The sequence below is a fragment of the Osmia lignaria genome, chromosome 8 (genome assembly GCF_051020975.1).
Source record: "Osmia lignaria lignaria isolate PbOS001 chromosome 8, iyOsmLign1, whole genome shotgun sequence".
NCBI lineage: Eukaryota > Metazoa > Arthropoda > Insecta > Hymenoptera > Megachilidae > Osmia > Osmia lignaria.
This window is the reverse complement of record NC_135039.1, coordinates 10,662,086-10,687,397: the sequence shown is the minus strand read 5'-3', so window position 1 is coordinate 10,687,397 and position 25,312 is coordinate 10,662,086. Positions and strand designations below refer to the sequence as shown.

At 39.2% G+C, this 25,312-nt stretch overlaps 4 protein-coding genes across 14 annotated transcripts in view; 2 read left to right on the top strand and 2 right to left on the bottom strand.

Annotated features, from left to right (window-relative positions):
* Positions 1-3,602, bottom strand: part of LOC117608770 (solute carrier family 7 member 14) — a 42,159-nt gene extending 38,557 nt beyond the window's left edge. The window contains exon 1 of the mRNA XM_034334358.2: positions 2,816-3,602. The gene's annotated coding sequence lies outside the window, so the exon portion shown is untranslated. The remainder of the gene's footprint in view (positions 1-2,815) is intronic.
* Positions 3,603-7,736: 4,134 nt separating this feature from the next.
* Positions 7,737-9,164, top strand: 140up (RPII140-upstream gene protein). 2 transcript variants are annotated; one of them, XM_034334767.2, is made up of 5 exons: positions 7,737-7,889; positions 7,970-8,208; positions 8,290-8,541; positions 8,609-8,857; positions 8,942-9,164. In XM_034334767.2, the coding sequence occupies exons 2-5, from the start codon at positions 8,051-8,053 to the stop codon at positions 9,057-9,059; spliced, it is 777 nt and encodes a 258-aa protein (XP_034190658.1). In that variant the 5' UTR covers positions 7,737-7,889; positions 7,970-8,050; the 3' UTR covers positions 9,060-9,164. The 2 variants fall into 2 exon arrangements, with proteins under 2 accessions (XP_034190658.1, XP_034190657.1); XM_034334766.2 differs by lacking the exon at positions 7,737-7,889 and having other exon boundaries at positions 7,896-8,208.
* Positions 9,157-14,100, bottom strand: twf (twinfilin actin binding protein). 3 transcript variants are annotated; one of them, XM_034334762.2, is made up of 5 exons: positions 13,946-14,099; positions 13,741-13,818; positions 12,988-13,647; positions 12,797-12,915; positions 9,157-9,796 (listed from the first exon to the last, which is right to left on the bottom strand). In XM_034334762.2, the coding sequence occupies exons 1-5, from the start codon at positions 13,968-13,970 to the stop codon at positions 9,626-9,628; spliced, it is 1,053 nt and encodes a 350-aa protein (XP_034190653.1). In that variant the 5' UTR covers positions 13,971-14,099; the 3' UTR covers positions 9,157-9,625. The 3 variants fall into 3 exon arrangements, with proteins under 3 accessions (XP_034190653.1, XP_034190655.1, XP_034190654.1); XM_034334764.2 differs by lacking the exon at positions 9,157-9,796 and adding an exon at positions 9,866-11,636; XM_034334763.2 differs by lacking the exon at positions 9,157-9,796 and adding an exon at positions 11,665-12,532 and having other exon boundaries at positions 13,946-14,100.
* A 127-nt stretch (positions 14,101-14,227) lies between these two features.
* Positions 14,228-24,499, top strand: Ack-like (activated Cdc42 kinase-like). 8 transcript variants are annotated; one of them, XR_013062642.1, is made up of 9 exons: positions 14,228-14,666; positions 15,399-15,491; positions 15,563-17,140; positions 17,523-17,753; positions 17,825-17,961; positions 18,274-18,504; positions 22,261-22,862; positions 22,935-24,034; positions 24,135-24,499. XR_013062642.1 is itself a non-coding variant. In XM_076689824.1 (8 exons), the coding sequence occupies exons 1-8, from the start codon at positions 14,663-14,665 to the stop codon at positions 23,917-23,919; spliced, it is 3,846 nt and encodes a 1,281-aa protein (XP_076545939.1). In that variant the 5' UTR covers positions 14,228-14,662; the 3' UTR covers positions 23,920-24,499. The 8 variants fall into 8 exon arrangements, 7 of the variants coding, with proteins under 7 accessions (XP_076545939.1, XP_076545938.1, XP_076545935.1 ...); XM_076689824.1 differs by having other exon boundaries at positions 17,825-17,946; positions 22,935-24,499; XM_076689823.1 differs by having other exon boundaries at positions 22,935-24,499.
* The last annotated feature ends 813 nt before the right edge of the window (positions 24,500-25,312 follow it).

Genomic DNA, 25,312 nt, shown 5'->3' with positions numbered 1-25,312 from the left:
AATCCATATAAACTTCCTAGTTCCTTATCCCTCAGCTCATCCTTAATAAAATTAAACAAACTAGTAATTAATCTGATAATCAATTAGTAGAATAATATTAAAATTTATTCCATTACTTTGTCTAAATTTCTTAATTACAGAAAATTTAAGAGCCTGATAGTCCTTCACCCCCATTGCCACAGTAGAAGTAGACCAGTTTAATCAGACATACTAAAAATCTTAATTTTCAAATTTTTCAAATTACATTATTACCTAATATATTGCCAATAATATTCAAGGTTTGCTTTTTTTTCTCTTCTCCTAGTAATTCAATTATATAAAGTTTGAGGCTCCAGTGACTAGCATGCCAGTGAATGTGTTAATTCTTATCAAGTTTCTAATTACTATATTACTCTGGAACACGTTGAAAATCGAGGATTACCATGGTTGAACGAAGCACAGGTACAGACTATAAAATTATAATTACTCAGGACCTGATTAATTAGCTGATCCTCTTTCATGGAAGAGTATAAAGCAAGGTAAACAGCAGCCTGGAATGGATGATACGTTCCTTGACGTTCGAGCCTTAAACGTCGACTAATTAACAGAAATAATTTGCATAATGAAACGAGAGAAATGCGTCTAGACAAGAATTTAATCTCGTGTGGAATTCAGAATTCATTCTGAAGATACGAATATTAATTTTTCTTTTTTTCCATTCCTCCAACGTTGTAGGAGAGAAGATAGAGTTCAAGGTAAGGAAGGCATTTGAAAAGCAGAGTACCAAAATCCAAGGGATTAAAAGCAACCTATCACGGCCAGCCTTCCGTGAATTTCCAGCTTAGTTAACAAGGTTTCTTGGTTTTCGTTCTTGAAAAAAGGAAAAGAAAACCGACACGCCTGGTAAAGCGGGTCAAGTACGAATTCATGCGTCTGACCGCACGCTTACTTGTTCCACTGGCGCACAGTGAAAACAAGCGGTGCCTAGTACGCCGGATCCACTGTTATTCAACCTATCAACACGTCCTCTCATATGTGAGCAACGATTTAATTCTTACAGGACCCATATGTTCCATGAGTTATAGTTGAAAATATTCCTAATTAAGCACCTGGAATAATAAATAATAGAAATAAAATAGAAAAAATTTATTAAAAATAAAAATATAATAAAATTAGAGTACCTGCAGCATAGTAGTTGAAGTGTTGATACATTATTAAAAATAGAAAATAATTGAATTTTCATGAATTCTAATTCAAAATTATTTAACGATCAATATGAATATAGAAATTTAAATTTAATCGAATTGATTAATCCTTCCTAGTCAATTCTATTTTAATTTTAAATATTCCTAATTAAGCATCTGGAATAATAAATAATAGAAATAAAATAGAAAAAATTTATTAAAAATAAAAATATAATAAAATTAGAGTACCTGCAGCATAGTAGTTGAAGTGTTCATACATTATTAAAAATAGAAAATAATTTAATTTTCATGAATTCTAATTAAAATACCGTAAAAATTATTTAACGATCAATATAAATATAGAAATTTAAATTTAATCGAATTGATTAATCCTTCCTGGTCAATTCTATTTTGATTTTAAAATTTCTGAAGTAAAGTAATATAAAATGTAATATAGTAATGTTAGTAATATTAGTAATATAATAAAAATAATATAGTAATATTATAGTAATATAGTAATATAAAAATCGACACTGGAACCATTGATACAGTTCAGCAGAGATACAGTATAATAATCATCATTATCTTTAATCCGCGATAGATAACAATAATCCTGAATGGCTTCTCGTACCCTTTTTCCCCAGACAATGTATACGTGCATGAAATTTAATGGAAGCACACCGATAGCCCGATGCGAATGTATCAGGTCGCTATTCATAATATACGTGTACCATTAGGCCATAAAAAAACTGCTAGTGTCCCTCGTTTCGAAATGAATCCAACTGCAATTTAATTCCACCCACTATTGGATTTATAGTTGCAATATGTTCCTCGTATATCTTTTTTTCTAACCATACATTGGGCATGAAACTTTCAATTTGCAGGGCGGCCCCTGGGCCTAGGCAGACTAGGCGGCCGCCTAGAATCCCCTAGGGCGGGCCCGCCTAGGGTCCCCTAGGGCACGCCTAGGGTTCCTTAAGAATGCAAGAAGAGTAATTTTTACTTGAATATTAATCGATATAAATCTAAATTAGTTACACAAACTTTAATATTAATTCTATAAATTTTATTTGAGGTACTTTTTTATGTCATATATGTAAAGTCCTTTTTCGGAAATCTCAGGGCCGACCACGTCAATTTATACCATTTTTTGAATCGTACAAATTGCATTATTCTTTTTTTTTTTAAGCTCGAGCACCGCGGTTGTTAAATGAAAGAGAGAAATAAAACTGATGCGAAAGTAAGAGACAATATCCTGTCAGCTTTTCGTCCATAAAAGCGCGACGCCGGGGAAAGGAAGATTGAAAAACTGAGAAGAATGGCTCGGGACGATGATACATCGTAGACAAAAGCAATTCTGGATCCTCGCTGGTTTTATGTGTTTTCGAACGACAGCTTCTGTAAATGGCCATCTGGATGCGAGGCTTTTCTCGAAAAACAATCTCTCTATCAAATAAATTCCAGTTTCGTATCAATTTTCAGTTTCGCGAACAATGGTGAATCTTTGTACTTGTATATTCATGGGCAAAGGAACGAAGCAATTAATTGAAATATTTTTTAATTTTCATTCAGCTACCGGAGGTGAAGACTGTAAAAGAAGAGGGTACAAAGGATCATTTGCTTGCCGTTTTGAATAATGAACGAGGACTTACCTCGTTTCTTCTACCCCGTGGTCGACGATCACCGCGGCTCAGCTCGTCCACGGCACAAAGAATCACAGTTCACAGCGGGAATAGTACTAGGTTAACTAATCCGAAACGCTCATTTGCTCGTGTTCGACGCACTGGCTGCCTTCGGCTGGTACACCTTGGAGGCTGATAACGATACAACGTTAACGATGATGCTCGTTAAGCCATGCACACTCGGGTTCTAGACAGGTCTACGTATAGACAGATTCTGCGAGTGTACGTCCCTCAATGCGATTCACACGGCATCCTTTTGCCTCTGTAATCTTCCAGTGCGACAGCATTCGCCTCCGGTTACGTTCCAAGCTAACCTATCTTCTAATTCTAGCCCGTCTTCTCTAACCTCGTATCGTAACACGACACTCTTCTGCAACTAGGTTAAAATGATATGTTTGATTCGCCGCCAGTCGGTTCGACCCTCTCAGTTTTCCTCAGTCCGGATCTTCTTCGGTTTTTATAACGCGTTCAACGTTCCTGGAAAAACGCGCCTTGCTCTTCCTACAACTAACGAAAATTCCGGCACCACACGACTCTCTCTCGCTCTCGCGCTCGCTCGCTCGCTCTTACGACACACACGGGCTCCCGGTGCTGCTGGCCAGAGTCACATTTTAGTGCGACACACACGGGTGGCGGTGCGCCGTGGGGTTACACTCTCTTTCGCCTCGAGTCTCTATTTCTCTCTCCCTTCAACCCGTACGCCCGCCTTTATCACTGGCTCAGCCCGCCCCTGTGCTTCTAGGCCGAGCCCCACCATGACACCTACCAACCCTTCCACGACCAGCTACCCCCTCGTGATACACCCTGCCGTTGGAGGGGCTGGCGATGGGTTTGATTCGCTCTGGCAACGTGCCTTGAACTACCTTATTTAAAATAATAAAATATTGTTGAAAAATTCAATTAATTGCCTCTATTTTTATTGGTCAGTAGTTTAATCCCCTTTGGACAGTATTTTAATCCTTTGGTCAGTATCCTTCCATACTGACCTTCCATACTAATCTTCATGGACTCTAAAATCCCCACGGCGGTCCTATATCTGGCGCGGTGGGAGGGGCTCTGGGACCTCTGATGAACACACCAGTGCCCTTTGCGCCTCACGCATCTCGCACACGACTCGGAGGGGGTCAAGAGGAGCATCCTCATCCTCATATGTACCTGCCGGTACCAGAGACCACCACTGACACCGGCCTCCGCTGGGCCGTAATGACCTTTTCTTTCGTGGGGAAATCTTCGAAAGACGCCCCCAGCCCCCCTGGGGGAGGGGCCAGGGGTAGTGCCGGATTTTTACCGGCTAAAACCCCCCACGGTGACCTGCATTGGGCGTTAGGGAGAGCCCCGCAATCTCTGTCGAACGCGTCGAGACCCCCCCACCCTTGGCGCGTTTGCGCCCCATCTCGGGGGAGGGTCTAACCTTTGACCCTCCACCTATGTGCCAACCCCGCCGACGCCGAGGGCCACACCCGACGCCGGCCACTCCTCGGGCCGCGTGCAGTGGTGACCGGGGCCCCAGCTCCGCCCGCCTGTGGCCCAGCGACTCCACTAAGGAGCCGCCAATCTGCGATAGGGAGAAGCCGAAGTTCCCCCCCTCATCCTGTTGGGGGCGGTGGGCAGAATTATCAAGGCCCCGTTGGGCCGTAATGACCTAACCTAACCTATCCGTTTAGTATTTTTATACCGACCATTTTGGTAATAAAGTACTGACCGAAAATGGATTTAAATACTGACCATTCAATTTGTTGCCTATATAGAATCAACTTTACCTGATGGGTTTGTATTTTAGATATTCTAGATATTGTATAAGAAGTGTAATAGATTGCAATGTAACATTAAGATTGTTGGATATTATGGGATATTTTAATAAAATAATACTATATTCGTTACGAACAGATCTTTATTCTTCAAGGGCTACAGAGCAACTGGGATCGTAAGAGGCATAAGGCATAAGGCAAGGACAAAAGAAAAGATCAAATGACACTTCTCGCTATCGCTATCCTATGAACAAAATTCGGTGCACTGATTTGAAGCCACTGTGCTTCACCAGAAAAGTGAAACTGGGCACAATAACGTTACTCATTTCAGTTTTTGTTATATTTTATTATAGGATTTCCAACAAAGATATTGTAAATTCTGTGATTGTACGATGTTGGAGAAAATGCCTGACCAGGGCCGGCCCTGGGCCCAGGCAGACTAGGCGGCCGCCTAGGGCCCCACAAGGGTCATATATGTGAAGGGGCCTTTTTTCGGAGCTCGCCTCGGACCCCCGAAATCTCGGGGCCGGCCCTGCGTCTGACCATTGATTGAGTACATCACTAGCGCCTACTGAAACATCCCCACCAGATGACACGCCGCTGATGCTGTGCTACGCTTCCCCTTCCTAGACCGATAAAATGCGGTGGTGTACAATTTCTAGGGGGTGCCTGGTTCCTAAGAAACTCTACAAAGGGATCATGGTATATTATGATGGTATTTGATACCATCTAAAATTCAAAATGTTCCAAATTAATCTCTACAATAATTTAAATATAATAAAATAAAACAGATAATTATTAACAATTTTTACTATTAATATTAATCAATAATTTATCGAGAATGAAAATTTCAAAATTCTTCAAGTTCTTGAATTATAGTTCTCGAGGGGTCCTTGAGAAGAGTAGGAACCAGAAAGTATACGCGACTGGTGGCATCCCTACGAGGACAGTTTACCCCCGTTCACCGAGCCACCCCTTCCGCATCGTGGCTTGGAAAGCTCCCCTGGCTCAATGGTGTACGCAGACGTGCTATCTAGATACGTCTATCTAGATCGTGTCTGCCCCTTTCTGGGCTGGTTGAATGGACAGGACTTGTTTTGATCCGACTGCTCGCCCGTAAGCCAGTAAATCGGTAGCCAAGGCGAGACGAAAGCTAACAAGCTCGCCGGAGATGTACAGACAACGACACCGGCTGCTTCAGATAATATTGAAGATCCTTCCGAATGATACTACGAACCGGAACATCCTGAGCATTGAAGTTGCAAGGGACGAGAATTATTCCTATGAAAATTACTTGAATTTGAAATCCATTTCTCCTTTCAATTATTGTAATGAAGCAAAATAAGGGAGATTCTTATAATTTGTTGTTTCAAATGAAAATAATTGAAATGTTCTCAATAATCAACCACCTTTTTTCCTTTTTATTTTTATTCAGAATTGAAAGAAAGTACTTGTGAGATGTTATTCTACAGGCCTCTCATTGATCCTCCTGTATCTACTTTTCATTTCCAGGGACGAAACTAAAGCGTTCATAGAATAGTCGATCAATAGATTTCATAATTATAGTAAATGGGTTGAATTATTCGCTCCTCGGAGACTTTCGAGTTGAGTACTCCGAAAACTATGCGAGGCAAACTGTCCTGTTCTGTTCCAGCTTTCACTCCTAACGTGGCGGTTCCGGGCAGTGCTGTAGCCTTAAAGGGAACGGGGGTTGAAAGTGCCTTAAAAAAAATGAAGAATCTTTTTCATTCAAAAGGAGGTTTGTATATTCTGGACTGAAAACGGTAGAAACGGAGTCAAGAATTATATCATCTTACATTTTGTAGCTAAATAAAGGAAAACTAGATCCAATTTGTATGGTACATTTAAGAGCAGCTCAGACGACAGCCCTGCTTTCCGCCCACCTTGATCGTGCCTCGTTACATTCGCCCCTCTCTTCAAACAACTCTCCCACTTGCCACAGAAAGGATTCTCCTATTGACGTTCCACCCCCTCCACTACTCTTCCTGCGCCCCTCTTCTTTGTCGTCCTTTCCAGCACACCCACGCGTACTATCCCCCTTGCGTACCACGGGCCACGTTCTGACGTAACGTTGTTACGTCAGGACAACGTCGTACGCCGGCGCATTTGGGATCCTTCGATGCACCTGCGAGTCTCACCTTTTATTAGGCGCGTCTACGAACCTGCCCGCATTCCATATTGGGCAGACTGAAACCTCCCCTAGTACGTACAGGAAGAGCATTTAGGGATTTCCGCATTTTACCCAGTGTCTAAAATGCAATATATAGGGTATCTCAGAATTCGTGTAACATCCGGAAATGGGGGATTGCTGGGGTGATTCTGAATAATTTTTTCCTTTACCAAAATGTTGCTTGAAGCTTCGTTTTTGAGTTATTAACGAAAAACACTGGCCAATCAGAGCGCGCGCTCAACGCCAGGAGCGTTGGCTCTAAACCGCGCTCGATCATGGTCGTGAACAAATGTATTGACAAACGCATTCGTTGTTTATGAAGAACGAATAATTTCACATTGTTCTTAATTTAAGACGATTAACATTTGTCGCACGCTTCCCTCGACACCCACGCTGTGCCAATGCGTTTGTTCACGATCATGATCGAACATGGTCGAAAGCCAACGCTTTCGTGGTTGGGCGCGCGCTCTACGCGTGCTCTGATTGGTCAGTGTTTTTCGTTAATAACTCAAAAACGAAGCTTCAACCAACATTTTGGTAAAGGAAAAAGTTGTTCAGAATCACCCCAGCAAACCCCCATTTCCGGGTGTTGCGCGAATTCTAGGACCCTGTATTTTATTAGATAAATTTATTGAGAGATTTGGTTGCCTATTTTCAATATCAATTGTTGCCCTGGGCCCTGGAAACTCCATAGACGAATCTGATTCGAAACGCAAAAATTAGGCTTCGGTAATACGAGAATACCATTAACGAGAACGCGATAAATCGATGAATATTTTTCAGAGAAAAATCAACTTAAATTTTATGCTACAATTGTACGCTATAATAACTCTATTGCAGTATTATGTATCATGGCGTTCATTTTGTTCATATAATAAGTTGCAATAAAATTCGACTAATCTATCATAATTTATTATTATAAAAATAATAATTGTTACTTGTCGGTTGAAACTAAAAAACGGTTAGACTTTCGAACATATTCGAAACTGTCTTTTCGTTCGTTTCGATAAATCGCATATACTTCGATATATCAACAATCGATAAGCAAATTAAATACTTCGATTTTTGAACTATTCACCACTCTGCGAATTAATTATTATGGAAGGTTAAATAATGTTTACATATTTATGTATATTATATTAACTGTTCGTTAAAAAATGAAATGAAAAGAATATGTTTTTGCAGCATCTCAAATCATTAACCATCCGTTCGTTTGAACATTAAGTGTTATTTAATACAAAAGGTTAATGATCAAATAAAGAAAATATGCTGCGTTTAGCAATAAATAGAGGAGTAGCTCCAGTAGCCTTGTTACCATTTTTCGGTGGACCAAGTCAAAATGACGCTGTACCCGAAGATAAATTAGCTGAAATAACCCCAATGAAGGTTGGCATGGACAAAGTGAAAGACTTTTTCATTGACGAGTAAGAATACTTTAATTCAGCTTCAAACAGAAATATCATCCTTTGTAAACCTCATCTAACTGCATTATTTTGTTCGAATAGAAATGGTTCTACTACTAAAGAGTTACAGTCTGTTATAAATACAACAGCTGCAGGCATGGTAGTTGGATTTATTACAGGCGGAGTAGCTAGATCAAGATTTGTTACAGAAAATTTTATAGCGGACAATCAAGCAACCATATTTAAGAATCACTACGAGGCCAAAAAACTATTGCATTATAAAGTAGCTGTGGCAATTTGCAAAGGAGGTTTACCGTTTAGTCTTAAACTTGGAACATTTTGTTTCTTATTCTCGTAAGATTAAGAATAATCATATATTCTTATGTTATGATTACATAAAGTAATATAGAGTTTTCTATAGGGGTACAGCTGCAGCTTTACAAGTATATAAAGGAAAATTTGATCCATGGAACCATGTTATTGGTGGTGCCATAGCAGGTGCTGTGTACAAAACGAACATGGGATTGAAAGGAGCAGTTGCGGGTTGTGTTCTTGGGACTATATTAGGTGCTATATCCGGTTCTGTAGCATCAATAATATTATATATAACTGGAACAGAAATGGGCGATCTATACAAAGCGAGTAACAAATGGATAAATACAAGACAAAAGTAATTATGCAGCTGATTTTACAAAATTTTCAACTGTTTTATTCGTCTTAAATATTAACATTATCAACAATTTCTATTTCATAGGATTATTCTTGAACAGAGACAGTTTTTGAACGAGGAACATAAACAGTTCAAGCAGGCATATGATGACCATCAAAATATGAGAAAAGCGATGTATGGAGATGAAAAGCAAGAACAATAAAATTTAAAGAAAAATTTTAATAATAGTTTAGTATGTTTAATCAACATACGCCTTGATTTGTATAAACATTGAATTATAACATATTGTACAATAATATATAGATGTATATATATAAATAATAATAATAATACGTTAAAGAAAAAATAATTTTGGACTCCAATTACATTATACAAACTTTTAAAAGGGAAAATAATCACACCTGATGCTACTGAGAAATTAATGAATCACACAAGTTTTCATATAATATAAATCATTGTTATAAACATTCCATATTTACATCCCAATAATTCTCTGCGTATGAAATTAAATAAATTATAAGCAGTTTAGAACTGCAGTTACAGAATAGGCCTGATATTTAGAAAAAGAATTCTAATTCTGCTGAATTCATTTCAAAATGTAATGTAATAAATAATAATAATAATTGATTATGAAGCAAACAATACTATTTGGTAAGAAATAAGCAAGGTGAAACAAACATCACTCGATGAAAAAGGAACAAAATATATATATGATATGCACACGTATATCTTATTGGCTTAGTTCAACAAATTTTAAAAATATTTCATTTAGATCTCTTGTTCCGAAGTTCCTATATCTTGAACCTTGGTTAAACGCTTTGCACCTCTGCCTGGTGGACCCTTAGGTTTTGCAAATTTTGGCTGATGTAAACTGATTTTTGGATGTAATTCCTCTTGGAAAAATTCTTCAGTTAGTTCTTTCCCATCATCTATTTCAAGCTATACAATCAACACATTTTAATGGATAATTATTACATTGCATTAAAAACCAGAAAAAAAAGAGATTATGAACATTTAACTTCATAGGCCTATTCTGTAAGCTGAATATATCTTAAAGATATCTTAAGGTCTTAACTGTAATTACATACCCATCCAAGGATCGAGTCACCGTGTGCTCCTTAGAAACCTATTAAATTCTATACAAAGTAAATTATAACGAGTGATGGTTAAAGAAATGTGCTTTATACTATCTTATCAAAGATTAAAACAACAAACTGCAAGATTAAATTGCATAATGCTTTATTATTTGTAGCATGTTTAATATTGGCAAGATATACAATTTATTCGATAATGAACCTATAATTATATACTAACAGGTTGGAAATAAAGATATACTAAAAACTTACAGAATAGGCCTGGTACAATGTTATAAATTAAACTATGTCCAGGCTAACAATGTGCGTGGTTTCTAAATATGGAACACATTTTAACAGTTTTTGAGCATTTTGCAAAAAGCTTTTCTTTGTTTCTTCTTTCTTTCTTTTTTTAATTAGTATACATGTGTGTGCCAAATTCTATATTTCACAAGTAACAATAAAATGTTGAGAAAGGTGGAATAAAATAGCATGAACAATATAGAACTAGTAAGTTATGAGTACATTAAGATTCGAGACATAAGCAACATTTTTGGAAATATTATATTTTGAGTATAACTTCAGCATCGGTTTAAATATATATATATATATGTATATATCATCACTCATTTATTATTTAGCTAAACTAAATCAATATCAAGAATTTGGCGCACTTCGTTATCATTATTATCATTAAAATTAGGCCAAATTCTTTCTGGTAATTGTTCATTTGTGTTGTGGACGAAAATTTTTAAAAAGTTTATAAAAAGCTACGAGAGTTAAAAAAATACAGATCACGAAAAATAGAATGCTCTTGAATATCTTGTTGCTGGCTATCAGATTTATAGTCCCATTTGCTATACATTTTGTATAAGGAATGTATTTAAGGAATTTAAAAATACATTTTCCTTTGGAAGATAGTTAATATAACTTATCACAATTGATTGTGCAACATTCATTAAATCATACCTCAGTGCATACATATTTCTTTTCCTTTTATATAAAAACATTTGTTTGCTTTGTCATAAACTGAGTATTATATTTTATACCATTTAGATTACTCGAACTTGGAAAGTAGGAGATAAACGATTAACAAAAAAAAGATTGGAAGAAGTTTGGAAAACACTTCAACCTATATGAATTTGAACACCACAAGATTTCTAGACTATACAGCCAATGGGACATACCAAGATCAGTCTTCGTACACATATTTGTGGAATCTAATATTTTGTATCATTTACAATAATATAGAACATGATATATAATTTAATACATATGTAAAGTAACTAGTATTATCACTAGTTTGCATTAAAAAATGATAATTGTGTGCAAAGAAAATATATCCACATTTCATTGTGGTATTTGCACATATATATCACTTGTCTGCTATATTTTCATATATTTATGCAGAGAAGTTAGGTGAGTGGCATCAACTAACTAGAGCGCATGGAATTTTCCCTAACTCTCTCTCTCTCTCTTTTTCTCTAATAATCACATAAGGTATGCAAGTTACCACAGATATTTGTTTAAAACACTCTATTCTATATCACTAATTTCTATGCAAGTGCCTGACCGAATTTGAAAGTCAAGCCTTCAAGTTTCACTTAATAAAATTACAAATACGAAAATGAGACTTATAATATATATCACTTTTCATTGGACTAGGAACTAATTCACACAGTCAACTCACTGGACTTTTTATACATCTGAAACATAAATATTAAAAATATAGGAATCATAATGTAAACTATAAAATGAGTAAAGGAACTATATATATGTGTATATATATATGAAAAAAATATTACTTTTACAAGACTTTTATGTAAGTTCTGTCCATCTCAGACATTGATATACATAATTAGAAATGCAAAATCAAGTAGAAGGCTTCACTTTCAACGTCAAGCAACTGAATCTCATTGCATGTTTATAGTATTCTTGATGCGAATGAACAACCGTTCATTGCAATACAATACGAATCAACAAGACATCTTATGGAGTTGTAAATGTCATTGATCTCTTACAGTTATCAAAAGCTATTTCAATAAGATCTTAACATGACAATTTTGTTTTTAAAATTTAGAAAAATACACTGTTTGGTCTACTCTGACTCGCTATATAGATATATGTATCACTTTGACCAATTAATACTAAATATCAATAAATATTGTTAATTAATAAGAATTTATCCCTATAAAGACATATTAAATTTTTCTCCTCATTTAAATTATTTCAGAACAAGTGTAACTATATATGCTAATATGAAATATTAGAAACCCATTACATTATTTCATACTAAATAACATATCCAGTATCAATACCATACTATCACAAATTCAAAATTCATGAAAGAAGATATTTCATTTGTGCAACATCTTAAAATGCTTTAACACGTGGAAAACATTCAAGAATAATGGCAGACAAAAAAACGGAGAATTGGTTAACTCAAGACACAAGATCTCTTCTGCTTTGATTTTTTCTCAGGTATAGATTGAGTAGGAGCATAGGGCGTTGATGGAGTTGCAGGAGTTATTGCAGCTGTTTCTTTTATGGTTGGAGGATCTTCTAACATGTCTGCCAACTCCTCACCACTATTTACTTCCAACTAGGATTTACCAATTTTTATAGAAAAAAAATACCTTAATTTCAACAATTGTTTATATAAAAAAAGAAATTAACAAAATGAAATAAAATATAAGAAGAGCTATAGAATGTAGTAAAACATATTCTTCGCTTGTAACAAAATAGTAATTACCTAAATAAAGTTGATCAGTTTATCAGTTTTAAATAACTGTACTGATATATTAATGTAAAAACAAATGAAAAGAACAAAATAAGCGATTATAAAAGAAATATTATACCTACTTACTTTTTTTGTTATGCTTACTCCAAGCGACTGTATAAGATCTAGAAGAGGCGCTTTACACGATGAATACAGCATTCTTTCTTTGATACTACAACTATATCCTGGCATACTATATATAAAAACTGCAACACGTACACACATATTATTTAGCAAATGTCTATTGTACTTCTATTTTCTTTTTTTTTTACACGTACCTATACATTCCATGTAATCTCCTTCATGAGTATGCTTAAAATTATAAAGATGATATCTGGCAGAATCTGATGGAACTTTAGTCGGTAGTTTATCCAATGAAACATCACAAGCTGTAACTAAATGTATCTTTTCCTCTTCTAAATCGATCTTCAGTTGAACATATTCGTGTATGCCTTTACCAAGATCTGTGATCGCCTGCTTTGCTTCATCTGTTACAGGAAAAGCAACCCCGCTCAATGTCTGATGTCTCGTTTCCACGCTATAATCAGTAGTGACCGTAGTTTTCTTAAGTTCCGCTAATTCTTCTTCTGCAGTGGTTAACGGTGCCGGAGCAGCATCGTTTCTTTTATATTTATGATAACCTTCTAGCGTTATATCTTCTGGCACTGTACCATGCAATTCTTCTTTTATAGATGCTGTGCCAAATTCCTGTTTCAAAGTAGCTTTAGTAGATGCGTACAGCATCTTTTGCCTAACTGGCGCAGTGTCAGGTGACCACGAAATGAATAACCAATCATACCCGGAATCAGGAGATTTAGTATCGAGTCTATAAAGAATATAGGCAGGTTGATTCTCAACGATCAGAGGTTTAATCATTTTATCATAATCATCTTGCCACTTGTTTGCTGGTTTTGAAAAAGCAGCGGGCGCTAGTTCTTCTACAAAATGGAGATGATTTTTATCTCTTTCAGATACAATCAGATGATAAAGAAAGGAAAATCTTATATGGGTGTTCGAAGATACAAACTTACCGTTTTCAATTGAAACTTTCAACACGCGTATTTTCCCATCCCGGCATTTGGCAAATAATTTCTTGAGTGCATCGTTTGCTGAAACAAATAACTGTCAAGTAGTGTCGATGTCATTGCGAGGGTTTAGGTTAAAAATTCATTAAAATTTAGGCAATGTACAGGAAACATTTAATTAGAATCAATATTATAACGCGGTGATAAACACCTTTGATTCCTGTTTGATGTGACATGTCTTAGAAACGATTCGTTACAATTGTGCTTCGCTTAAAATATGGTAGAAATTAGTAGCGGTTCCTCTCCTTGAGATCAGTGGTGGAAGAACTACCACCACAAGCAGACTGTGTAAATGACTAGAACACGAGAAAAAAAAAAAAATCGAACGAATTCGAAATCGGGAGAAACCACCGATGCAACCTGTGCGGAAGAAAATTTTTAGTAACATAAAATTCAAAAAAACAAAACCGGTGAATTTTTAATAATATTCCATGTAATTCGTTTAATTTTTCAAACTGCATTCGCCATGATTCTTTAAAATAATCAGAATTATTTTATAAAGGAACCGCGGTTCGTGGTTTGGAATCTCCCTAGATTTAGGGAGCTGCGGAGCTGCGCGAGTCAAGTATCCTCGCTGGTGAACTGATGTATAATTAATCGAACCGGTAACAAACGCCTTCGAGTGAGAAATATAAATGACAGAGAATACGCGTTGGGGAAGCGAAGTGCGATGAAATTGGAGAAAATGTGAAATTAACGAAAGAAGGGTTCAGATTCGCTCGGCGGCGAGGAGGATCGAAATAACGAGGAAAGGAAAGAGAGAGAAGACTCGTGATTTTGGATCGCTTGATCGGCCGAACAAAGTGGTAGACGCCGAGGGTCTCATGAGAAAGAGACGAGCTCTGAATGCGTGCTGCGTCATCATAGAATGGGTGAGTGCCGCGGCACGAGAGCTCGACAGAAAAAAAAAAAAAAAAACATTTATAAATCATAATCTATTTGAAGAGCGCGGGGCGTGTCTTCCACGGGAATGCAACGATTCACGCGCGGTTCTATTTTATATCTATTTCATTTTTCCATCGCTTTAGTCGAGACACGTTTCTCGAATTGCCACTCGATCGATGTGCGGCTTTTCATCGGCTTGATCGTGTGCATTAAAATTGCGACCTAGTGCACACGGTACCCAGGGGCCCCTCAGTCGCGTGTTAGGAATTTCGTATCCCCACTCTAAGCCTCTATTATTTTCTATTTTTCCTTCTTGCGTTTTTCATACGACAGAAGCTTCCAGTTCAGTTCTCTTTGTAAAGTTTCCCCTGCTGCAGTTCCCTTCAGTGACGGATAATGTGTGTTCAAATGGCGATGGTATTCGGTGAAATATTCTTCAGTTTGAAATAGCGTTCCCTTCGATGCTCTGACAAGTTTTACGTCGGAAATTTTCATGAAGTAAGCAAAACGTCTTTGCCGCAATTCACAGATGAATTATTAAAGAAATTTGCATTCATGTTTCATTTGATGCTAATTAAATTAACTGATTTTGAAAATTATCTTATTTCTTGTAGGTGATTAACAATACATATTATGTAACAAGAAATAAAATTGCATAGCTTGATGTTATTTGTTATTATGCATATATATAATTGTTTATTTATTTATTTTTTTTAAAGACACACAAGGAGGAATGTCCCGCAACACTGGGCCTGGTTTATACGAGTTCCTTATGGAAGCAGAGCTTCAACAATATTATCCTGGAATTCGAGGTATGTACTTTAATAACGTTATCAAACATTCAGGCAAAGAATAACGAGTGACTTATTACTTAATTTAACAGGGGACTTGAAAGTACAGACAACCGCTCAATTGAAATATGTAACAGAAGAAGATTTGAACGCGATTGGAATGAGCAAACCAGAGATGCGTCGTTTAAAGAAGTATTTTCAAAAGCATTTCCCCCAAAATTACCTCTCCAAATTCAAAAAGATGCTGTTACCAAAACGGGAGGAGCCAACGATGGGTGGTTTGACCATGTTACCTGAAGAAAGGCAAGACAGACCACCGATTCGTGTTCCTAATAAACATATGATACCAGCCGATGCTATAATTGTGAACAAAGAACTGGGAACAGGGGAGTTCGGAGTTGTACAGCAGGGTGTTTGGACGAACGACGGGGAGAGGATACAAGTAGCCATTAAGTGTTTGTCGCGAGAAAGAATGCAGAACAATCCCATTGAATTTTTGAAGGAGGCAGCCATAATGCACGCGATAGATCACGAGCACATTGTAAGATTGTACGGGGTAGTTTTGGATACAAATTCCCTGATGCTCGTCACAGAATTGGCACCACTGAGATCGTTACTGGAATGCTTAAAGGAGCCCAGCTTGCGTGCCAGCTTTCCAGTTCTTTCATTATGCGACTTTGCTGTGCAAATAGCAGACGGCATGCAGTATTTGGAAGTGAAGAGACTGATACACCGTGATCTTGCTGCCAGAAATATTTTGGTCTTCTCCAAGAACAAAGTGAAGATATCGGATTTCGGATTGTCCCGTGCTTTGGGTGTGGGTAAAGATTACTATCAAACCAATTTCAATGTGAATCTGAAGCTACCCATAGCCTGGTGTGCTCCAGAATGCATATCTTACTTGAAGTTCACCTCAGCAAGTGACGTATGGGCTTACGGAGTGACATTATGGGAAATGTTCAGCTATGGTTTTCAACCATGGGCAGCGCTGACCGGTCATCAAATCTTGGAGGCGATAGACGAACCAAATTTTCAAAGATTGGAGCAACCAGAGTGTTGCCCAAAAGATTATTTCGCCCTCATGCAACAATGCTGGCAGCACGAACCATCGAAGCGACCGAAATTCTCTGAATTAATTAATCTCCTGCCTGATTTGAAACCGGAACAAGTTCAAGCTGTTCAGGACAGCACAGAGACCGGCCAGCTTGTCTACAGGCAAGGCGATGTTATCACCGTTCTGGATAAAGGAAGCAGTAATACTTTATGGAAAGGTGTATTGAATAACGGGAAAACTGGCTTCTTTAATCCTGCTCACACGATAGCTTATCTGGGATCTAATCTACCAAGCAATAAACCTGGAGAATTTACACGCGGGGACGGTAAAAATGCCTTCTCCTCCCAGAGACGAAAGATTCGTACGGACATGATTTCTTCACCGCAAGGTGACTTGAAGCACACCGGCCATGTCGGATTGGACGGAGCTTATTTCGGTGATATCGGTTTCCTTGGCGGAAAGTATCCGCATTTACCGCGACAGGTGGTCACTCCGTACAAGCCGCAAGAGGATGTAACAGACAATTCTAGTCAAGCTTTAAACCAAGATGCAAGAAGCACAGAGATGAACAGGGAATTATTAAGGGACAATAGAAACGCTCAGCAAGATAAGCATGGTGTGTATTATTTAAGCCAGGGGTGGCCAAACTTCTGCATACCATGCGCCAATATTTTCACAGACGAGTTCAGATATGCCATATAACTCGAGCACTTCTTACGTTTAAGGGTTAAGGGTTGAAAAATAGAGATAAGGATAGGATCTGCTTCGCTTAGGGGAGGAAAGAAGTAACTTAATCACGCAATTAAATTAATTAATACATGTAATTAAATTAAAAGTACATATAGGCGCAAAGAGGTAATGCGCTACGCTTGGCGCATGCGCGATGTTCGGCGCATGCGCAACGTTCGGCGCATGCGCCGCGGTCCGGCCGCCCCTGATTTAAACTAAAAGTGTAGTAACAGAATGTCTGACGTTAACGATGAATTTTTCTTTGTTAGAAAATTTGTGGTCAGATGCAAGTTCTGAAGTATGCCACATGGCTAATTCGAGTAAACAATCTGTTTCGTTAAATGTAGCTGGCAACAATGATTCTCTTGGAGCGGATCACGAATATCACGAGATCAGCGATGAAGAAAATCAAGATAGCCCTTTAAGATTTGACAAAACGTTGAATTTCGATTTTGGTCCAAGTTTGTTGGCTGAAATGGATCAAATGTTCAGATCACTAGGTAATTCAGGGGACATGAATTGAATATCTTAATTATTTCAATAGTAATGTACATTTATATTTGTTCGCTAGGCTCTTCACCTCCTCCGCCACCTCCTGTTCATCCTTTGTCCACTGAACATGAATCGAGTAATGTCAGGAATGAACTGAGGGAGATCCAAGCGAAGCAGAGCAATAAGAAGAAACAAGCCACCGTGAGTCCAATAAATGTACAGTAATTTTTTTTGTCTGATTTATTCATTATGCTTTTATGTGCTATTAGTTATCGTTTATTTATTCTTTTTCGTTCGTTATCTGTTGCTGAGTATCGTTAGTTTTTATTATACATATATATATATACATATTATCTGTATTATTTGCATGTCAGAGTTATAGAATCCAAGAAACTTTTATAGAGCTACAGAACAGAATTGACAAAATGATCAAGTGTCATAGAAATGTTCAAACCGCGACAAAGCAGACCGTCCTTATGTATTATATATATATTTACCAGAGATGGTAAACGTTTCTCTTATATTTAGGTGAAGCCTATCTCAGCCGCCGATCAGAAAACTCTCTACTCAGCCATTGCTATGGCACAGGAATTGACAGCACGTTCCATGACAGATCTTGAACATCCACCGGAGTCTCCCCGAACACCCGCCAGTCCTTCAAGACGCAGAAAGTTCTCTTTTAAGTTGCCACATCAACACAGTCCCAAACCAGACAGACGACACTTTTCAGAGGAAGCTGCCAGTATACCTGACATACAGGTACATTAAACAGTTTTTGTTTCATCACTAAACTTAAAAAAAAAAAAATAAGTACACATATAACAGAATACACGAACTAACTTTGCACTCAGAGACTAACTTGATTTATTTTCTTCTTTTTATCAAAAACTAATAACCAATATACGAGAACAAGTACTCCCTTTATGTACTGCCAAATTAAAAGAAAGGTTTCTTTTTGAACAATAATGCTTCCGATACAGATACATCTTATCTCTCTATACAACATTGAAATTCATTTAATGGAAACTGTTATGGAACAGAGTTAATTCCTGATGCCACATGAAAGAGTAGGTATACCGCAATTGTATCTGTTCTTGATATTCCAACCTAATTTACTTGTTTGTATCTTAAGTTGATACTCAAATGCTTGTTAATTTATGACAAAGACTAATCTCGACTTTCCTCTGATCCTTTCCTATCTGTTTATTTATCTGTTTTATTTCTTAAAATTATTTTGTTATTCGTTTCATGTTTTATTTATCATTGCATTGCCATATTTAATCCATTCTTTGATTTCTGCGTACTGTACATAAAACCATCATCAAACTTCTTACGCCTTACCCAATGTGCTTTACTCATTCCTGCATGGTTGTTTCTAATTACGGCTTGTTATTTATTATTTCCTCTATCGTGTAATACCATTGTTGACTGATAAAGTGGTTGTGTTCGAGCCTGCAATCATTGTCATCCACCGTCTCTAGTATAGAATCACTTGGTGCACCGTCCACTCTAAAGTTGCCATTGTGGGACAAAGCATCAGCTGAATTTTGTTTCGCCAAGTCACGAGAGCTTCTGACTAAACCCACTGCATGGACTTCGTACATGGACATAGAGTTTGATGCTCACATATTGGACAACGCAGCCATGAGGCAGAATCTTGTGAAGTCCACTGAGTTCTTGGAGAATGGTAACAAGAAAGGCAATTATAATTGTGAAACAATGACGGATACGAGTGATAAGCTAAACGTTCTTCAGCAAAATGGCAAAGTACCTCCTCTGAGTATAGAGAATTCAAATTTCGACTTTTCCCGAGACCAGAAGAGAGTGTCTACCAGTTACGTGGATCGTTATTTTGAGCAATCAAAGTATTTCGACGACGACGGTGCTCTAAGCTGTACCACTGAGAAGACACCATACTTCGGAGAGGAGAAGATGGATAAATACGATAAGATCAACAATTTGGAGCAACCTAACAGACCAGGTTGTTACTCAAACATCCAGGATGGTTCTGCGAACAAGCACAGTCAGCAGTTGTCAAATAAATATGGTAATTGTGATCAGCAGCTTAACGACGTACAGTGCGAGGAAACGAGCTTTGATTTAATGAAAGACAAACCTGTGAACTTTGAGTTCCCACGTAGTAAGCCAGTTAAGTTTGATTCGTCCAGGGACAAGGTAGCCAACATAGATCTTGGTACCAGGCCCAAGATCTCCAGTTCCTTCAGCGATTCCTCTAAGATGAACATTCCAGAATTCCCAAAGAAGATAGATGTGTCGAAGAACAGGGGTGGGAAGGTAGCTTTCGCTTCAAGAAACAGCAATCAGGAACCTAAGAGTGTGATTTATGGATCCACGGATAGCATAAAGACTAATTTGAAAGCTGGAGAATCAGAGAACTCAAGAGCAAACATGGAAGCGGTGAGGATCAATATACAGAGCTTCCGTAAGATAGAACAGAATCAGAATGGCCATGATGGTTTCCCTTTTGTAATATCCAACAATCCCTTGTTCATAGCTGAGTCTGAGAAAAAGGAGTCGCCTGTTTATAGCAGCTCAGAGAGCCTGCGAGTAAATTTTCAACGACTCAGACGAAAATCAGACGCAGAGGCTAATAATCAGGTTGAATTGAACAGCAAACTGCTGGCAGAGAAGTATCAACGCGAGGTGTCTGGTTTGGAGAGCGTGAAGAATTACCTGGACTCCAAGAAGGGCCAGGGACTGAACCTGGGTCTGGGTAAGCTGACGCAGAACATGATCCAACTTGGCAAGAACATTGCGCAGAACTCAAGGAACATAGAAACCACTGCGTCCAAGTCATTGGTGACAAACATGAGGAATCTGGACATATCTGGGCAAAGTCAGACACCTCTCAGGAGCTTGAACATTCCTACGCAGAAGCCTAAGCACCTGGACTTGAACATTCCTCTTCAGTGTCAGTCACAGATCAGCATGAAGCTGAATTTAATGCAGAAAAGCAATCCCCCATCCAGTCCCACCATACACCAGCATATTCTGGAGCCACCAAAGTTGTATCAGAATGACAATACAAGAAAGGAGGTGGCGAAGACTGATGTTCTGTTGGAGAAAATGTCTACCACCACTACAAACATGTACAGACACAGAACCTCGTCCCTGTCAGAGAACAGAAAACCACCGATGAAGAACATAAGGAGGTCCTTTCATCCAACGAACGATTCCAGCGAAGATTCAGACTCCATATCCCATTCAGAGACTGACATAAGAAGTCGTCTGCGTTACAAGCGACGCCATAAGAAGGTTCCCCACAACCTGCGCCTGAACTTCAAGAACAAAGGACACTTCTTGCATCCTGAATCAGCCAGAGGCTTCTCGTCGATAGAGCTCTGTGGGAAATCACCACCACCTTCGACCAGCTTCTTGAACTCCTTGTCACCGCCTTTCTCTTCCAGAAACAACTTGCTCTCTTGGCCAGAAAGTGCCCCCAGTTCTAGTCTGACGTTCACCAGCAACTCGGACCTGGATTCAGACACCAGCTCTGAGTATCCAGAGTTCACCAGCGACATACTGACTTTCCCACCGTCTCCTGCCCCGTAAACCCTAACTGATTTCTAACGCCATCCATCTGATTTGAGATCCAATACCTCTGTAATGTGTTATCATCAGTTCGCTGAGTGCATGTTCATTGGCAGAAATACGTGGGATAACGCCAGAGTTGGGCAGTATATTTCAAATTTTTCTTTTGTTTTTTATCTTAATGATTTTGATGGTGGTAAAAAGGGCATAATGGTATAAGCAGTCTCTTTGCTGGCGTATCATCTTCAAACTTATCTTTCTTCTAATAATTGAAAGTTGTAATTAAAGCTATAAGATTTTGCTCAACAACAGTGATGGAAACGATGGCTAACACCACATTCTAGGATGGTGTAGGTGACATAGGAACGCTGAGGATCACAATAACCCAACTCTGGACAATACGCAGTGTACTTAATACAAGGAACTGTTCCAAGACAGTTTCGTGTCGCATACGCTTAGCATGCTTGCATGTTATTATTATACATACTAATTAAAAACTAATGTCTAGCGGGTAATACGTTTGGATGCATTTACACGTTTATACTGTTTGTACTTGGAGAGAAAATTGGAATGAGAATCCTAGAGTATGTTGATCAGACCTGTACAGTTCAACTGTAACACACGTACACACGAATCTTCGCCCACACACGACTCTCTGCATCCGTTTCGTTTAGAGTAGCGTTTATCGTTTCTGACGTCTCTGACCGGCCTATAATTCCACCATCGCGACGACGGTATCGCGCCGTCGACCACCACCAAGGGTGTTTTCTTCATTCCTACTCGTTTGCGGTCTTTCTTTCAGTTCAGAGAAGATCCAAAGCTTGTTGTGTGTACACGCTGAAGAACAAGAATGTTTCTTTCAAACCATAGTCTCTTTCTCTGTCTCCTCTCATTCGTTATTTTCGTTTATTTAATTTCTGTTCTCTTCTTTCCCAAATCTATCCCCTCCCACGACTTGTTTAGGCTACGTTGTCCGACGAGGCCAAGGAAGTGTACAACAGTCTAGTGGAGACGCCCAGCATAGAGGCTGCTCCGGATACGAATCCTTTGCGCATGCTCCGCTCGGGCGTCCCTATAGTGAGGCCAAGAATCCGCGGGAACAAGCACGCGACTCTGGGCCACACGGTGTCCCATCAGGAGGATCTGTCCAGCGAGACGTTCCACTTCGACGCGTACAACAGTGGCTCGAAGACGTTGCCCAAGATCAGGGCACCGCCGCCCCCCCACGCACCGCCTCCTCTTCCCCAGACGCGACACCTGGAGAGGCATCATTCCGCCCAGGAGATCGAGAACAATCAGAATCAAAGTAACGTGGACGAGAACCCTATACCACTGCCCCCCAGGGACAGGTCGAAAACGTTGCAGCCAAAGTCTAGTTTGCCCAGACATCAGAGGAAGCATCCCTTGATCATACCTGGTGGTGGGGTCACAAGGACATTGGCTAAGATGGCGGTGACCACACCGCCTATAGAGGATCAGGTCGATGGTAGTCTGCAGAGTGCCAGCTCATCGGTGGCCAGTAGCTCACTACAGGAGGACTATTCGTCGGAGACCTCGGTCAACAGGTAGACCCTCAAGTTTCTATAGCGTCTAATAGATTTATAAGAGATTTCATTCGGCTGTTACTTCGTTTTCAGTCCAGAGGAGTTTGAACAGCGTATAGACTCCGAGTTGGCAGCACTGGACACTCTTCCAGCCGATGAGAACAAGCTGCACCGTTTCAGTGTCATCTCTGAAGACCTGCTCGAGTTCTCGGATAACCTGATCGACTGCGACACCTCGGATAACCTTGTCGACTGCGACACCTCGGAGTACCGACAGAATAGCCAGGAGAGCAGGAGCGACGCACAGTCCACAGACTCGGATCGCCAACAGAGGAAGATCAGCGTCGAGTCCAAGTGTTCCTTCAGGAGTTCAGCCTCCAAATGTATCCAAGAGAGCGAGACAGGTGAGGCGAGTAGGAACTCTACCCCCACAGGTTCAAGCAGATCAGAGGATTCTGTTGTGTCCGGCAAAGCGGAGCCCAAGCTTCAAACGTCCAACGCAAGGACACCGTCGGTACAGAGACCTTCGAATTACACGATGCAGTACGACTATGGGGAGTATCCGGAGGGTGGCTCACAGAGCAGAACGAGCAAACAGCCAGCAGAAGTCGCAGAGTCGAAAGAGTCTTCCACCGTTGATTCCAACGATAGCTTCCATTCTTCCGGTTTGACCAGCACCTACGACAGGTTGTCGAACGAGAAACTGTCGGCTCACACGAGCGATTTGTCGCGTCAGTCGGATCACGTGTCATGCGAGGATCTTCTGGAGTTCGCCTGCGACGGGCCAAACGCGAGGAGGACCCGTGGCCCTCGCAATGGCAAGCAGTCCGACGAGGTTAGGATCATGATGAAGGTATTGCACGAACATTCCACCCCCGAGTCGTGCATAGCCGCATTGAATGTCACCGATTGGGACGTACTGGCGGCGATCAAGCTGGAACGTCTTCAGGGATTGCTGAAGAAAGAGAACAATTTCGTTGGCCTACAGGACTGCAAGGTTATGTTGAACCAATGTGGAGGTGACGTGGTAAAAGCGGCCGCGTTGTTGAGAAGCACCGATGACACGGCTGCTGTTTAATCGCTTTGGTTAACTGGCTTACTCCAGCCAGACGATCATACCAAGCGTTGGAGGTTAGGATGTGGAAGCCATTTTGAGCGGAGTACGCTTCTTGTTCTTGGGACGAAGAAGAGTGGTTAAGTAGTATTTTCGAAAACAAGATGCTTTTTCATTTTTTTTTTCTTGCTTGTGCGTTTAAGTAGATGAATTGATGCAACGTTTATTTATTATTTTAGGATAAAACGAGGATAGTATTCTTTGTTTGTTGCCTAAGGACAGATAGGCGCACAGGTTTAGTGTTTCTCCTGCAGACAAATGGTATATGACGATCCACTGGAAATGAAATACTTAATCAAAATACTCTTATTATTGGTAATGATGTATGAATTTATACTTGGAACAAAACTTGTGTCCTTTTGTGTATATTAGATTTAAGAACGCTCGGACGAGATAACCCTTATTGGTTATTTAGGGAAGCATTTTAATTCCTCTGAAGATCTTCCAGTGGCACTTACATGACATAGATGTTACATTAAATATTCCCTTTCTGGTGGATCGGATTCTATAGAGTAATAGCTTTTTTTTTTTTAATTTAATTTAACTTTTAGCAAGAAATTCTGTTTCTGCCTTGTTTAATGCAAACGTAATGTGATAATTTGCACAATAAACGTATCGGGTTTTGTGATCTAATAACCGTGTGGAATAGAAACGTAGCCGAATGTGTACGTACAGGGTGTTTGAAAAAAAAAGAATTGCAAAGTCCTTTACCATTTTGCAGTTTTCGGATTGTAATCTTTGAGACACTCTGTACATATTTTACAGTTACTAATTTCATGAGTAAATGAAATCGAAGCATCTACCAGCGGAAGTGTACAATTTCACGCATGGTAAATGTGTACATTGAGTTGCATTGAACTTGTCGCAGTGAAGTTGGCTACAAATTCACTAGCGCATTCACGCCGCGTCGGTGAGTGAATGCGTGGCCAACTTCACTGCGACAAGTTCAATGCAACTCATTGTATGTACGCGTACTGTAACGACACTTCGATCATGACATGTTTGCAAATTTTTAGTTAAGCGAGCGTGTCGAGAGAAAGTATTACGAAAGCTATTGATTAAGCAGCGAATCAATCCTTGTGTCGCGTGATACAGTGATCAAATCCATTGTAGACGATCTTGCGTTTCTTCGTACAGAAAAATCTGATTCTCTCTGTTTAAAAGTACCTTCGAAAGTACAGGAAAGCATGCGTTTTGTAAAAGACAATCATTGCGTAGTACTCAACGCTGTTCCGCGAACATGAGATTAACGTTCGAAGCGATTCAGAACCATTTATACCTGAATAACTTCACTGTTTTCAAACAATATCATCGGCGGAGAGAGAAATTTCGATTCCAAAGATAATATTCAGACGGT

Bases quoted from the DNA above. Each gene is read 5' to 3' on its own strand.
- 140up (XM_034334767.2), top strand. From the start codon at position 8,051: ATGCTGCGTTTAGCAATAAATAGAGGAGTAGCTCCAGTAGCCTTGTTA. The intron at 8,209-8,289 runs GTAAGAATACTT...TTGTTCGAATAG, and splicing joins AAAGACTTTTTCATTGACGA to AAATGGTTCTACTACTAAAG. The intron at 8,542-8,608 runs GTAAGATTAAGA...AGTTTTCTATAG, and splicing joins ACATTTTGTTTCTTATTCTC to GGGTACAGCTGCAGCTTTAC.
- twf (XM_034334762.2), bottom strand. From the start codon at position 13,970: ATGTCACATCAAACAGGAATCAAAG. The intron at 13,819-13,945 runs GTGTTTATCACC...TATTTGTTTCAG, and splicing joins ACATCAAACAGGAATCAAAG to CAAACGATGCACTCAAGAAA. The intron at 13,648-13,740 runs GTAAGTTTGTAT...TCCATTTTGTAG, and splicing joins GAAAGTTTCAATTGAAAACG to AAGAACTAGCGCCCGCTGCT.
- Ack-like (XM_076689818.1), top strand. The intron at 15,492-15,562 runs GTATGTACTTTA...TTAATTTAACAG, and splicing joins ATATTATCCTGGAATTCGAG to GGGACTTGAAAGTACAGACA. The intron at 17,962-18,273 runs GTACAGTAATTT...TCTTATATTTAG, and splicing joins CCACCGTGAGTCCAATAAAT to GTGAAGCCTATCTCAGCCGC.